Raw genomic sequence first — 13,920 nt, 5'->3', positions numbered from 1 at the left:
GTTCACCGTAAAGCGAACGCACCCTCAACGGGGCAGGGATCATTTCTTTGGTCAACACTACAGCTGGCATTCTAGAAGGACCAAAGCTGAGAGCAGGAAATGTGAGTCTAAGCAGAAAGTTTGAGCACAAGCAGAGCAAATCCAAGCGCGAGCAGTGACTATTTGAGTGTGACAGCAAGGTTTTGAGGGAAATTATTACAAAATCTGAACGTGATATCAGTGATAAATGCTCTCAAATTGAAAGAATGTGCTCTTGAATAAAGATAGGAATATAACTCCATACATATTCCGAACGCACGGTATACATGTCCAAAGAATGCCTCTAAAACCCGAATAATAATCAAAAAAATGCTATATTCAGAAAAAGGCCTTATTCGAAATATCCAACCGGAACATGCTGTTTACATTACCTGTATCCAATTTGGATTATTGTCATATTTGGAATAATAGTGGAATATTGGTGTGCATGTAAACGTACTCACTGTTGCGGATTTACCCTGACACGTCTGGAGTTATTGATTTGTAGCTTACCACAATACAGTTGTACAGTAAGTGTACCACAATAATCTGGTACTGAGGTACCAAAAATGGTAAACTGCAAGCTACATAAGGGTCTAGATGGACTCAACAGGTTTGTTTGGCCTTTTAGGTGTGAAAAGGCATGAAAACTCAGTAAAAACATTACTATGAAACTTTAAAAGCCCTACTCTTCTATCCATGTATCTATGTGGTACCCTTTCCCTCCACATGCCTCTCTTTTCTGTTGTATTATTAAGCAATCAGAACATTGCCCAAAGTGTATTGTAATCTTTTGGCGGTCTCCCAGAAAGAACTATGTTTTTCTTTGTTTGTCTGGCAGTTGTTTGTTATTCTCCATGTGTGAGGGGAAAAAGTGAGTTGGAGTGCCCTCAGATGTGTTTGTGGGAGTGAGGCTTGATGACATGGTTGGGCTTCGGTCCCTTGGGAGAAAAAGGGAGGGGAGGGGGGGGGGGGGTGTTAAAACATTGATGCACCATAGGTTTTTGCCATTAAGCCTTGTCCTTTTATCACAATAGAAAGACCTTGCCATGTAATATATGTATGCTACCAAAACAGTTTCTAAAATAATCTAACTGGGCTTGGAGTGATTCACAAGCAACAAGAGACAACACAAAGTCCAGGTTGAGACAGCTGTTAAGGGCTTGGGATTTGTCTTGAGAGACAAATATGGTAACAATAAAGCCTCTGTTTTTTTCTCACAACAAGGAGAGGGGAGCTATGCCATACATAATCTCTGGCATTATGCTGATGTAACATTGGCTTATTGGACAGCACAGAAAGAGAAAACAATATCTATATGTACAGTCCCCCTAGCTGTACCCCGCTGTTGAGGTACTGTGTTTTTGGAGTCAGTTGGGGGAGAATTTAACATTGTTATCTAACTGTCTTTCACTTAGACTTTAATGATTTCCAAATGTTCCATCTGATTGCTATTGGCAACCTTTGCGTGTTTGGCGTTATGTGTTTGAAATGTGAGCGGGTCTTGGCTGGCACAAAGCTGTGGGGTAAAACACAAGGTCTGACCCCGTGGAAAAACCTGGCTACGGACGTTCTCATAGTATACATGACACTAATGGAAAAGAGCTGTTTGGCACCTCACTCAAACCTTAGCACTGTTTTTGTGCCACTCTGACTTCATGTGAGATGGGTGTATACTTGTGTATGTGCAAGTTACACTCAGAATATGCTTAAGTGGGTCATACAGGTGTAGAACGTAAAGAGCAATCTCAGGATATGGTGAATATATATATATATATATATATATATATATAATAAGCCTAGTTATAATAAGAAAGCCATTTTTTACAGACATTGTTATTGTTATTTTCTTCTCTTAAAAGAACACTGCACCCATTTAGCATTGCACTTCTATAACATTGTCGATAAAAATCAATGCAGCAGAACCAGAGATATTATCTTTTTGCATGCATCCTCTTCCTGTCAAAAGTCTTGTTGGAGATCCGGTTTATAGTAGCAGCTGATGTAGCCTTGAGAAAAGGAGGATACAGAGGTCTGGTAAACTCCCTTATTTCTAACTCCAAAACACCACATTTCAGAGATTTCTTTTTCAGAGACGACAGAGATTTTCAAACTTGTAGTCTTCAGCCCCAACCAACACTGACTCAAGTGACATCACATGAGGACATTTATCAGATTTAAAGGAGTTCTGTTTTTTGCAACAAGGAATGCCTTATCTTTATAGGATGTAAGGAAAAGGTGCCATTAGTGTGAATCACAATGGTCACGGAAATAAGTCAGTCAAAAAAGAAATTCTCAAAGTGTAAACCCTCTCACGTGACCTTTTTAAAACCCTTTTGCATTGGTGATTTGCTCATTTGTTACATTTCGTAAGACCTATCAGATACATCTGCTTCAGCAGTTTTGATTGTTTACTGAGATCTCTGTACAGTACTATATGACATATAGAGAGTTGGACAGTGTGAACTGGATCATTCCTGTAGACTATGCTTTGTCCAGGATCTTGTCACATCTTCGAGGCAACTAGTGAAGGCCAGCTAATAGTTAGTTACAGGCTTTACAAGACAAAGTGCGAAATTTGACCATTTAAGGAATATAAAAACTTGAAATTGCCTTAAGAGAATTTTAATTGGAATGCTGTGTGTTGGTTATATGTTTTAAAGGTTACTTTGCTTATAAGGGGTTAGACTGAGAGACGCTTCATTGTCCAGAAGAACAAACTACATTATAGAGTAAAGGACTGAAAAAGTGCATTTGCTGAATTATTCTGGTAATGTATAATTGTTTAGTAATTGTTGCTTTTCAGAATGGGGACTTACTGTACTTGTAAAAAAACATGCACCTCATTAAATGGGTATTTAGTGTTAAATAGTCTAATGAGACTACCATCACCAACACCACACATCAATACAAAGGACATTATAAATGGTACATTTCTCAGAAAGACTAGCATTTTGTATTTGTTGTTCTACGTGTTGAAAATAAAATGTCTGACTCTTTTCTGGAGTAGATTATTACGGTACATTACTGGGTTCACTACAAGAAAGAGCTCATACATGATTTACATAAATAAGTCAACATCTTGTGAGACACGCCATTTGAATCCCTGCACATACTTCATATCATTCATACAGTTGTCTTCTCTTCACTGCAGGGCCATTGTTTCGCAGCCCATGTGAGCTGCTGCCGGTGGGGATGGGACACCCTGTACAGGCCACGTTGAGGAGCTTCACCGCCCTGTCAGGCTGTGCCAGCAGGGGCACCACGAGCCTCCCTCAAGAGGTCCACATCATCAACCTGAGGGGACATGTTCCAGACGGACCAGACAACAGCCCAGCGGAAGTGAGTCATCCTTAGTAAAAGTTAAACTTGAGTTATATTGTCTACCACCATTATTAACGCTTCAAAATAAAAACAGTCAAGATTAGACTTTGAACTACAATAGTACATAGTGAAGCACTAAACAATTCTCTAAACCAATATTTACTATCAGTATAGGCAGAGAGCTGTGTATTGCTTTTTCAAGATTAACAATATAGTCAAGTAAGAGATGATTTGCCTTCCACGTCGTCTCATCTTCTGGGAACTTTATTGTTTAGCCTGATAAAGAGTGCTGCATTTGACATTTCCACCGCCCTCGTTTGCTCTATTTTTAACCAATGACTCTGAAAATGGTTGCCAGTCCTTTTCCCTTTTGCTTAGAGGAAGCTTCTTGGCCAAAGTGAGGTATTAAAGGCCCGGTCACAGTGAGTGGTACAGTGAAATTCATCCAAAAATTTGAGCCAAAAGTAGAGGCTTGTTGATGAAGGATTATTGCATTGGCTAGTTTGTAAACTATTCTATTTAATGAGCTAGTGGCTAACACGCTTGCAAGGCACAAACATGCTTATGTTTGTTCCTGGGTTCTTTGTATTTTTTTGTACTGCACTGTTTACTCCCCCTTGGAATTTTGTTAATCATTTCCATTTAAATTATTATTTAAATTGTTAATCATTATTAATGGCGCGGTCACTAACGGGACATTAAGTTTGCACTGTTTATTCAAGGGACATATTTGCACCATGGACTCCTGTCTCATACTTGTCTAAAGACCATGCCTCTTGTGTTGAGCAGTTAATACTCTGACAGTAAGGGTTAAATAAAAAACAAAATGGTGCAACACAGCTAACAAGCTATGTTAACCTCCTCCATTTTGGACTCTCCGGTTCTCTATCCCCTCTATTCTCTATTTAGAGGTTAGCAAATGGTGCAAGTTTGAGCGTCAAAATTCACCAAAGTTGAACTTGACATGAACAAAATGCGCAAATTTACTTCACCATGTCGGCAAGATTTAGCTGAAAACCTTTGCCATTTTAAATGCTAATGTAACCGAGATTTAACACATCATACATATCTGTGTCAATTGTTATTGGAGGCTTCACTGGGTACAGTAAAATAAACATGTTCCAGACGTCATGATTTTATTTTCTCGTGCACCTAAACACCAAGGCAAATTCCTTTTATTTGAAAACCTACTTGGCAATTAACCTGGTTCTGATTCTGATGACCAGATGGGCTTCCCTTACCTTACCTTTGACTTTCTAGAGAGTGAAAAACAAGACAGCGATTAGTCAGTCATTTAAATGTCTGCACAGAGGTATTTTCCAACCACTTATTTGTTTTTTAACAAGACCTCTTTAGTGAGCTCATTCAAACGGTCAGCACATCTCCTGGTAGTGTTCCATAAGTTGATGTCGGTTTTGAAACCACTCCCTGTCTTCAGGTGTTATACAGAATGTCTCATGGCAGGTCTTCTCAACGTTAGCCATAGTTTGAAGATGAATCACAGGCCCACGGCCTTTAAAAAGGCTTTATCTGGATTTTAAACTGTCCCACATTCCCATCCCCCTCAGTCACAGCAGTGTAAAAAGGAGCATGTATAGACTTGCCATTGCAATTTTGCTGCTGATGTTGGCTTAAACGTTGCCAAGGCCAAACATACAGAAACAGTGCGTGTGAGTATGATGCATCAGCAGGTAAATACAGAAATGACTGGTTTCAATGCTGTGCTTGTTCTGGGGCTTTACTACGTGAACTTAAATGATATATTTATGTGATCATAACAATGAGAAGGATTTGTCTTCTGTTGTATGTTTACTCCACACAATGTATGGTTGAGGAGTTAAAGCAGTTACAGTTTTTTTTTATTATTTGATTACAATCTTGTCATTATGTAGGGCTGAGCAGGAGTTTGTTTCAGCATTGACATCGCAATGGATGCATGTGCAAAAGACACATTGCAAAGGATGCAATGTAATAAGGCAAATTGGGCCCAACATGGTACAATATTTAAACCATTTTTTGCTGCTTGATTGGTCTCTGGTTTTCCATGCATACCCTGTCTGCACATTGAGTAACCAGTCACCTTTTATGGGGCAGATTGTTGAATGCAAGTTTAAGTCCATACAGTAAGGATTTTTGACATAAATGACAATATTTCTTTTTTTCTGTCTTTAAACTTGTTTCAACAAGGACACTTCCAAAGTAAAACAATCTTAACCATATTTTCACTGCTCTTGAAGCTGTCACAACCCTTAAGCCTGGCTGTCTAAATCTTATTTTCACTTGCTCTCAAGAGACCCTTCTGTTGGTAGTGATGGACCAAATAATGGTTCAAGAACTGGTAAAAGGCTGGTGGTAAGTCTGATTATTTTGTCAAATGTAATAGTTTTTAGTCTTCTACATAGTTTATTTATTTAAATGTACATACATGAAATACATACATGAAATTAAACAAATTTGGACACTGGCCACCTGAAGTCTAAATCTTTGTCTTTTGGCTCTGTACTTTATTTAAAAATGTACTTTACATTGTTATTTTCTTCTTTGTTAACAGCTGTATGGAATAATTAGCTGTGTAAATGACCACTCCCAGTATAACTGTAATAGATAGTCCATTAAAACCTTTAGTTTGGGGTCTGTGAAATTCATCTCTTCACGTCAATTTATCCAGCTGTTGGTAACCCATCACCTCCATGGTCAAGTGAGGACTTTTGCGGAGGAGGCAGAAATCCAGCTGTCTGTTCCCCTGCCTACAGCCTTGGCTGCAGAAGGTCACTCCAGCTCTGGTTGAGATTAGGTGGCCTAGCGTTCCGTGAGTAAAGGTTTCTGCTTGTGATAAGATAAGATCCCCTCTCCCACTCTGGTCCTTGATTGCATTTCCATTTAGGTCGTGGGCACAGATTGGCCTGTTCGGACACAAGCAGCCTCTTCCTAAATGCTTCAGCCTTCAACAAGACTGCGTTGGATGGCACGCAGTGCGTCAGACTGTGGTCTCATTGACATGATCTGCCCCTGATCTGTCATCTTTGGTGACAGGAGGAGGCGATAATCCAGTGTAAAAAAAGGATTACAATTTGAAACAAATCTGGAAATGTTTAACATCCTTGGCAACATTTGGACCACGGTGCTCTTTATATTTATCCTTGACCAATGCAAGTTTAGTCCTCATTTTCTAAAGCAAATTGAAAGCAAGTAAAGTTGGAAGCAAGGAGGTTTATCTCTTCCAGTGGAAGGTTTCTTGAACATGCTTTCTAAAAACAAACCATAAACTCCAAACAGTAACACCTTTAGCCTTGAAAGGTGTCTCTGAGATGTTTATAGCTTGCTCGTTTTTGAAGGAAAATAGTCAGTTTGGATTTACAGTTTGGTCGAAAGGGAACAGCACCTAAAGTATCAGCGCCTCTAAAGCTCACTAATTAACCCCATAAATTCTTTTAATCCATACAAAAAAAAATATGTGTAAACGACACATTGTGGTTTCACAGGGGCCACTTGGTATTTAGTGTAGAGACATTAGAGTGGTATGGATCCTCTCATCTAAGGCCTTGTTCAGACTGCCAGTCCAAATCAGTTTTTGGGCATATCCAGATTGTAGATGGACAGTAAAAGACCACATGAAATGTGATTTTTCCCAATTGGATCCAAACCACATTTGGAGGTGGTTTCTACAGATGCGTCTTATTCCAGACGCTCTGGCCGCTCAAATTACAAATAGTCTTTTGCGTCCCTCGCAACGCGACACACAACAACGTCAAATCCAGAGTAATAAAAGTGCTAAGCAGAATCCATAGAAGACAACATGGAACATATACATATATATATATATAAAACAATAGCCCAGGGACTGATGTCTGCTTGTCTGCGATTGTTTGGAGGGCAAAATGATGGTAAAAAATATATAATATAAATATATTATACCCATTACAATCTCAGTAACGCAAGTTACAACGCATTTTAACCTGAGATTTAGTGGTGTTTTTATTGTTTGTTTTTTTAATTCACCAACACCGCGAAACATTTCGGCACAGAAAAAAGTCAGCGAGTGTTATTTTCTGTTGCTGGAATTCGGTGGTTGAAATGACTGCAGAGACGGATACATTTGCGAGATGGACATTATTTTCATGAGTTTTTTACGCTGCGTTAAAGTGAGGTGCTGTCCTGTCACTGTTGGGACAACATCTGTGTCCCAACAGGTAACGGTATGTCAGAATAGGCAGCAGTTTGTCCAAGCAGCTGACATATATAAACATGTCGGGAATTAATGTTTAGGCTTGCTACATGTAAATATTAGCATTACATTTTATCAGAGGTGGAAAGTATAACTATACCGTACTTCAATACAATTGTAAGGTAGGCTACTTTTAACTGAGTATTTTCATTTTCTCCTACTTTATAGGCTACTTCTAGAGTTAAGTAGGCTATTGTACGTTTTACGTCACTATTTATTTTAAAGCTTTAGTTACTTTGCAGATTATGATTAATAATACAAAATATTATTAATAAATTATGATGTATTGAAATGGATAAAGTTGAGACTTTGTTGATCCTGTGGTGAAATTCACAAGCTACCTGCCAAGTCATCCTACGTCCACTGTTATTTTGGTGAAAGTAACTCAAAAGTAACGAAAAAGTAGTGTAAAGCATTACAATTCAGAAAGAGTAATATTGTAATATAACTAATTACTCTCAAATGACAGTGACTAGTAATCTATAATGTATTACATTTTGGAAGTAACTTGCCCAACACTGCCAACAACTGGGCTCAAATGCAGTATTTAATGACCTGCTTACTGTTCGTAATGTCCACCAGTGAGCAAATGATTGCATCCTTATTGTTGTAGTACTGAAACATGGCAGTAGGAAAACAAATATTGTTTAAGTTTTGAACAATTAATTTAATGCAAAACCCTGATAAAGTCAGAAATTCACATCATCATTTTGCATTACAGTGTTGGTCGGGCAGTGGGTTGGTCAGTCCACCACTTACAGACTGAAATATCCCAAAAACTATTGGATGGATTGCCATAACATTTTGCACTGACTTTCATGGTCCCCAGATGATGTATCCCAATGACTTTGGTGACATCTCTCTTTTCCTCAAGTGCTACTTGCTCTTTTAATGGTTGTTTTTTACTGAAACGTCTCAACAACTGTTGGATGAATTGCCATAAAATCCTGCACACATGGCCCCCTCAGGATGAAATGCAACAACCTTGGTGATCCATTAACTTTTCAACTAGCGCCATTATATGGTTAAAAATTAAATTGTTCAATTTGATGACCAAATACTTGAAAAACACTTCATTCCCATCAGCTTCAGCTGTTGCAAATGTTAGCAGTTAACATAATTCTTAATAATTTTACTTGACTAGTCAGTGGTGCCTTGGTCCAGTTAGTTGAAGACAAACTTGTCAGTTTATTTTTTTTCATTCTGAAATGACACCAACCCCAGACAATGCCCACCATGGCATTTTTATCATACTCTGGATTTTTACTCAACCTTTCTTTTAGACAGTGGGCCATTTTGTTTCATAGATTCCTAACTCTCCTTTTTCATAACATGACACTGTACGGACACTGGCTCACCTGGACAGTAATTTATGATTTTATTTCTGAAGTGTTATTCACATTTGTCTGAAGAAAAGAGTGATGATTTCCTCAGCTTCAGTGGTCCTGATCAAAGTAACAGAAGCCCATTTTCTCTCTAATACCCATGTGGGCCTCTAAATGTAAGACTGCCAAGGCTGAGAGCCAGTATCCTGGAATAGGACTAGTAGGACTGTTTGGGGTTGGCAAGTCATAGTAAAGCCTGTAGTGCCAGGTTGGGGCTTTGTGTATCTGTGGGTAGTGATTTCCTCAAATAATGGTAGAATAATTTAAACAATTTAACACAATTCACTTAGATTATTTAAAAAGATTTAATCTTCTAGAGCAAGATAACAAATTAGAGTTACAGTCAAGAGTGGACTGTGCTGTAGACTAGAATTGAAATTTCATCCAAGCTTTAAACCCTCTGGGAAAAAAATATCTTTTTGTCGGTTGACTATTGACCTGAAGGTGTTGGTGTTTTGCCACTTAAGCTCTACCAAAACGATGACCTCATCCTGAAGTGTTATTTTCTGTTCCCCCAGCTTTAGTTCAACGGTGTAGGTATCAAGTTAGAACATATTTCCATATGTTCCTTCTGTCACATGCTAAAGTGGCCTTTTGCACCCTGCTAACAAACCACCACCACATGTGTGTAAATGCAGAACTTGGCATTATGGCAGACGCTAGTTCTCCAATCGCTGCAAAGCGTAGAGCAAAAATGAGCAACTCAAAACAAGAGGCCTGTCTGGGGATGCTGTCGGGTGATAGGGTAGAAAATAAACATAAGGGGCGGGTGATATCTCAAATCTGCCATCTTTCTCTAATCAGTTTACCAAAGGCAAACATCAAACACAGCCACTGGCTCTGAATCAGGGTGAGGTAGAGCAGATGATTGTTTTATCAGCTGGAATTTGCAGATATCACGACTGTGTGAGTGACTAGCTGGAGGAGCTCACTGGTCACAAACAGCTGGCGAGAGCACAGTGTCAGATAAGAGTAAAGCTCACACACAAGACAAACTGCACACACAAAGCGCGCAATGTTTTTATTTAAACTTGATTTTGGGCTTCTGTATGGCCTCACAATGCTATAGAATGTCATACAGTTATTGCTCAATAGGACTATTTGTTTCTCCTGGGAGTTCTCCTGATGTGACTACATTTTGTAATAAAGGTGGAGCATCCAAAGTTACAGAGAAATGTAGGAAGTGCTCAAATCAAAATGAGACTTAGCCAGGGCTAACAATATCAGCCCCACAGCTAATTCACTGTCTGTGTGGCCTTTGAAATTGAAGTGATATTACAAACCATTAGGCTATTTGCGCCTGCCAACACCAATATTACCAGTGAAATGAAAGTACCAACATCGTCAGTTGGAACAGTCACAGCAGAAAAATGAATAAAACTTCTTTTTGGAAATTTTGTTTTTCAAAAATAGATTTTATTTTATTATTATATGTTATCTTGGTCTGTCTTCCCGACCCCATCTCCACGCCTTGATGCTGTGTTATAGTCTTCAGCATGTCCTGCCATTCTGCCATATCACTCAAGGATTGCTATCCAGAAGTCCGATCTCTCTTTGACGTATTTCCAGGCTGTTTTCTTGCAGTTTGACATTGAGCTGAGTGCAGACTGATTACCATCACAGTTCAGGGGAAAGGCTCCAGGTAGCATCCCCATCGCACTCAAATATGTGGGTGGCACTGAAAAGAGCGGTCAAAAGGTTTTGGTACGGCTCCCCTTCCCTTTCGTACACCCTCAGTGATCCAGAAAGAACCAAGATCCAGACAGACAAGACACACGCACATACACACACATCAGATAACACACTATGATTGGTCCCAGGCATTGTGCCTTTCTCCTCTTAAAGCCATGACTTTTCAGTTCTTAGCCAGCCCTTTCTTTTCAACTTTTGTAATGTTCCAGGGTTTAACATGCAGAAGTTTATCTGTCCAGTGTAGTGTTGTTTTTTTGTTAATATTTTGGAAATGGATCTATTTTAACCCATCCTGTCTCCTATTAAAATATGCAAGCCAGTAGTTGTTATTCAGACATTGTTACGTTTTATGTCATGGAATACATTGTGCTTTCTTTGATAATTATTTCCTGGGAGGGAGAGTGTGTTCCTAGATTAGTCCTACGTTTTAGCTAATTAAAGGATGTTTTGCGTTTTCTCTGAATCAACAGGCATCATTAGGCGCTTTATCAGCTCTGTCAATAAAGGAAACTGCAAGGACACTGAGCCGCACTGATACTGAGCTCTGACTGCAGGGTTTCTGCTGTTTACACTGTTAGGCGCATATAATAAGTATTGCATTACAATGTTGAGGCGCAATGTTTATGAAGCACACTTTAAACTTAGTGTGATTTAGTTGGCTTGAAAAATCATGAAATTGCAACCACATGCCCAAGACAGGACAAAGAAATCAAGCATTACAATTACATTGTCACAGGGGCATCAGTACGTTCTAAATCTAACCATGTGGTTTTGTTATACAATAAAGGCTTGTGTATGATTTATCATTTTATTTATTTTTGTTCCCATTTGGTGCGTTTTGTTGTTGAAGCTGATTTAAAGCTTTACGCTGTATTGTTTCTTTTTTAACATTTCAATTGTTTACACATGCTACCACCACTAATGGTATGCTCTCTGACGGGCCTTGCTTATCCTACTACAGCTGTCGTCCCTTGTGTGGAGTGTAATTTCAGTAACGTGATAGGTCTAGACAAGCTTCCATCCGTGGCTGCTGGCAAATACGCCCATAACTGTAATGGACACTGGACCCCCAAATCCCTGTGCCAGCCTCCTGATAATCAATCAGGCGTGGCCTCCTGCTCCTGGCAGACCCTCTCTGCATGGTCCCATGAAGGTAGCTGCAAGAGGGACAACTCAGCGCCACCTGATCCTTGCAAACACTATTCAAGGCACTTTGATGCCTGGCGTTTCTGCACCTCTTCTCTCCACACCATGGCTGTGTGACAAGGTCTGTTGCTATGCTCACCAGTCTTACCAAACCTCATGATGGCAACTCCCTGGGAAGAGATGCACACCAGCTGTTGTTGCTTACATTCTGCTACCCAGCTCTGGTTAGAACTGATCTAGCTAGGTATTATCAGTGTTTACTTGCTAAACCTTGAATAACAGCAGATAATAACCACAGTTTTCTCTTTTTCACCATCAGTTCCTCCTGGCCCTTCCTCTCCTCAGTGCTCTGTTTATGCCTATGTTTTCAGGTGACTCATGTCTTCTGGAAATGTTTCTGTCTGGGTTTAAAATTCCTCTTCTTTTACAACGCTCTACCTCACTCTTATTCTTCTTCTGACTCTCTCTTCCATTTCTTAAAGCCAGGACCTCAAAGCCAAGCCAGGTATGATTATATCTTGGTTGTTGTTATTCTCAGAGGAGTGATGCAAATGCTTTTTCCAGAGTCTGGACTAAGGGGGAAGCAAAAAAAAAATAAAATAAATGAAAGCAGTGAGTCTCCGAGTCTCTGATCTGTTTGTTTGGATCACCGTCCAGTTTGCCTCATAGATAACTGTTCAGTAATTTCTTCCATTTTCTTTAATCAGAGGGACTTTTTAATGATTTTTGCAGCACTTTCATCGACCACATCACTCGTTTGTGTTGCTCTCCTCCAGGGCTTACATCTGTGGAAGACTGATAATTAGGCTTTGATGCCTCATGTTCACTCTGTCTGTGCTGTCGGTGTCTCTTGGTAAATGGCTTTATGCAGCATCACAGTGACAAGTCCTTGAACGCAGAGTTGTGCCAGAAGATAAAAGTCACACTTTACTGGAAATAGAAGATCTCTTCTAAGGGAGACAGCAGCCTAGCATGCAGTTGGCTTATAGAAGCATTGTGTGCATGTGTGAGAGAGATACAGAGCAATGCTTTTCATATCTTGCCTACTGACAAGATAATTGCGAATCTTCGGACTAATATGCCGGGTTGAATTATAATTATAGTCTATGAATTAAACTGCAGGTATGTATTTGTGGTCTGCATAGCACTAAACAAGATACTGTCGGCTTGTGGAGTTTTAAAGTTCATTGTTGACCTTGGAAACAGCAGGTTGACAAAACAATTTTACATGAAGGGTAATTTAATAGCTGTTCTTGAGCTTATCAGTAGATGGAGTTTGATCCGTTTTCCAAAAATTGTAGGTATGCAACTTTTTAATGAGCAATTTAAAGGGACAAGATTCTTTTGGAAATTATACTTATTTGCTATATTTCTGAGAGTTAAATGATTTATATGAAACTAGAGCCAACAACCTATTACCTTAGCTTAGCATGAAGACTGAAATCAGGTGGAAACAGCTAGCCTGGCTCTGTCCAAAAGTGACAAAACTGCCTACCAGCACCTCAGTTATAAATCCCGGTTATTACCTGTTGTAAGTCGTTATTTTTTTTTTTTTCGGGGAATAATATACTGTAACTATTTCTTGGCTCAGCCAGTGACTCCAGGGGTTTCTGCACATTACTTGTCGACCCAACTCTGGCGACAAGATAGGTAAATTAAAGTTGTTCCAGCAAAATCAACTGTAGCCAAATAAAAATAAAGGACGGAACTTCCTGGGGCCTGTTGCACAAAAGTAGAATGAAGAAATCCAGGATAACTGAAAAAGCGCAGCTTGACTTAGTGTGGTCCGCTCATCGCGGCTTAATCGGTTGCACGTTTGCCGAGCCAGGATGAGAAGGTGAAGCTATGTCAAGGCAGGTGTAGATAGCTGAGATAAGTGCACATTCACGGCTTTCTTAAATAGACCACGGTATCAATCACAGATTTACTGATGCAGAAATGGAGAAGACGCGTGCGGCATATGTTTAACCCGCTGAGCAGCAGCTGTTAATGGAAAATTACGAGGAGGTGAAACATATAATATGCAAAAAGGGAAATACGGCTGTTGTTATCAGACAGAGAGAAAAAGTCCAACAGACAAAACAATGCGTAAGGATTTAAAAAGATCTACTTAGGGCCTACTAGTCCCTC

The 13,920-nt window shown here is 39.5% G+C and overlaps 1 protein-coding gene across 2 annotated transcripts in view; it reads left to right on the top strand.

The window, feature by feature from the left end:
• The window catches only part of tgfbr3 (transforming growth factor, beta receptor III), an 84,313-nt gene that overhangs the window by 28,824 nt on the left and 41,569 nt on the right, over nt 1-13,920 (top strand). For both annotated transcript variants that reach the window (XM_078259419.1, XM_078259418.1), the window contains exon 3: nt 3,173-3,360. In XM_078259419.1, coding sequence (XP_078115545.1) covers nt 3,173-3,360 — 188 coding nt within the window. The remainder of the gene's footprint in view (nt 1-3,172; nt 3,361-13,920) is intronic.

This window comes from Sander vitreus, chromosome 9 (assembly GCF_031162955.1).
Source record: "Sander vitreus isolate 19-12246 chromosome 9, sanVit1, whole genome shotgun sequence".
NCBI lineage: Eukaryota > Metazoa > Chordata > Actinopteri > Perciformes > Percidae > Sander > Sander vitreus.
The sequence above is the reverse complement of the archived record's forward strand: the minus strand, read 5'-3'. Positions and strand labels throughout refer to the sequence as shown.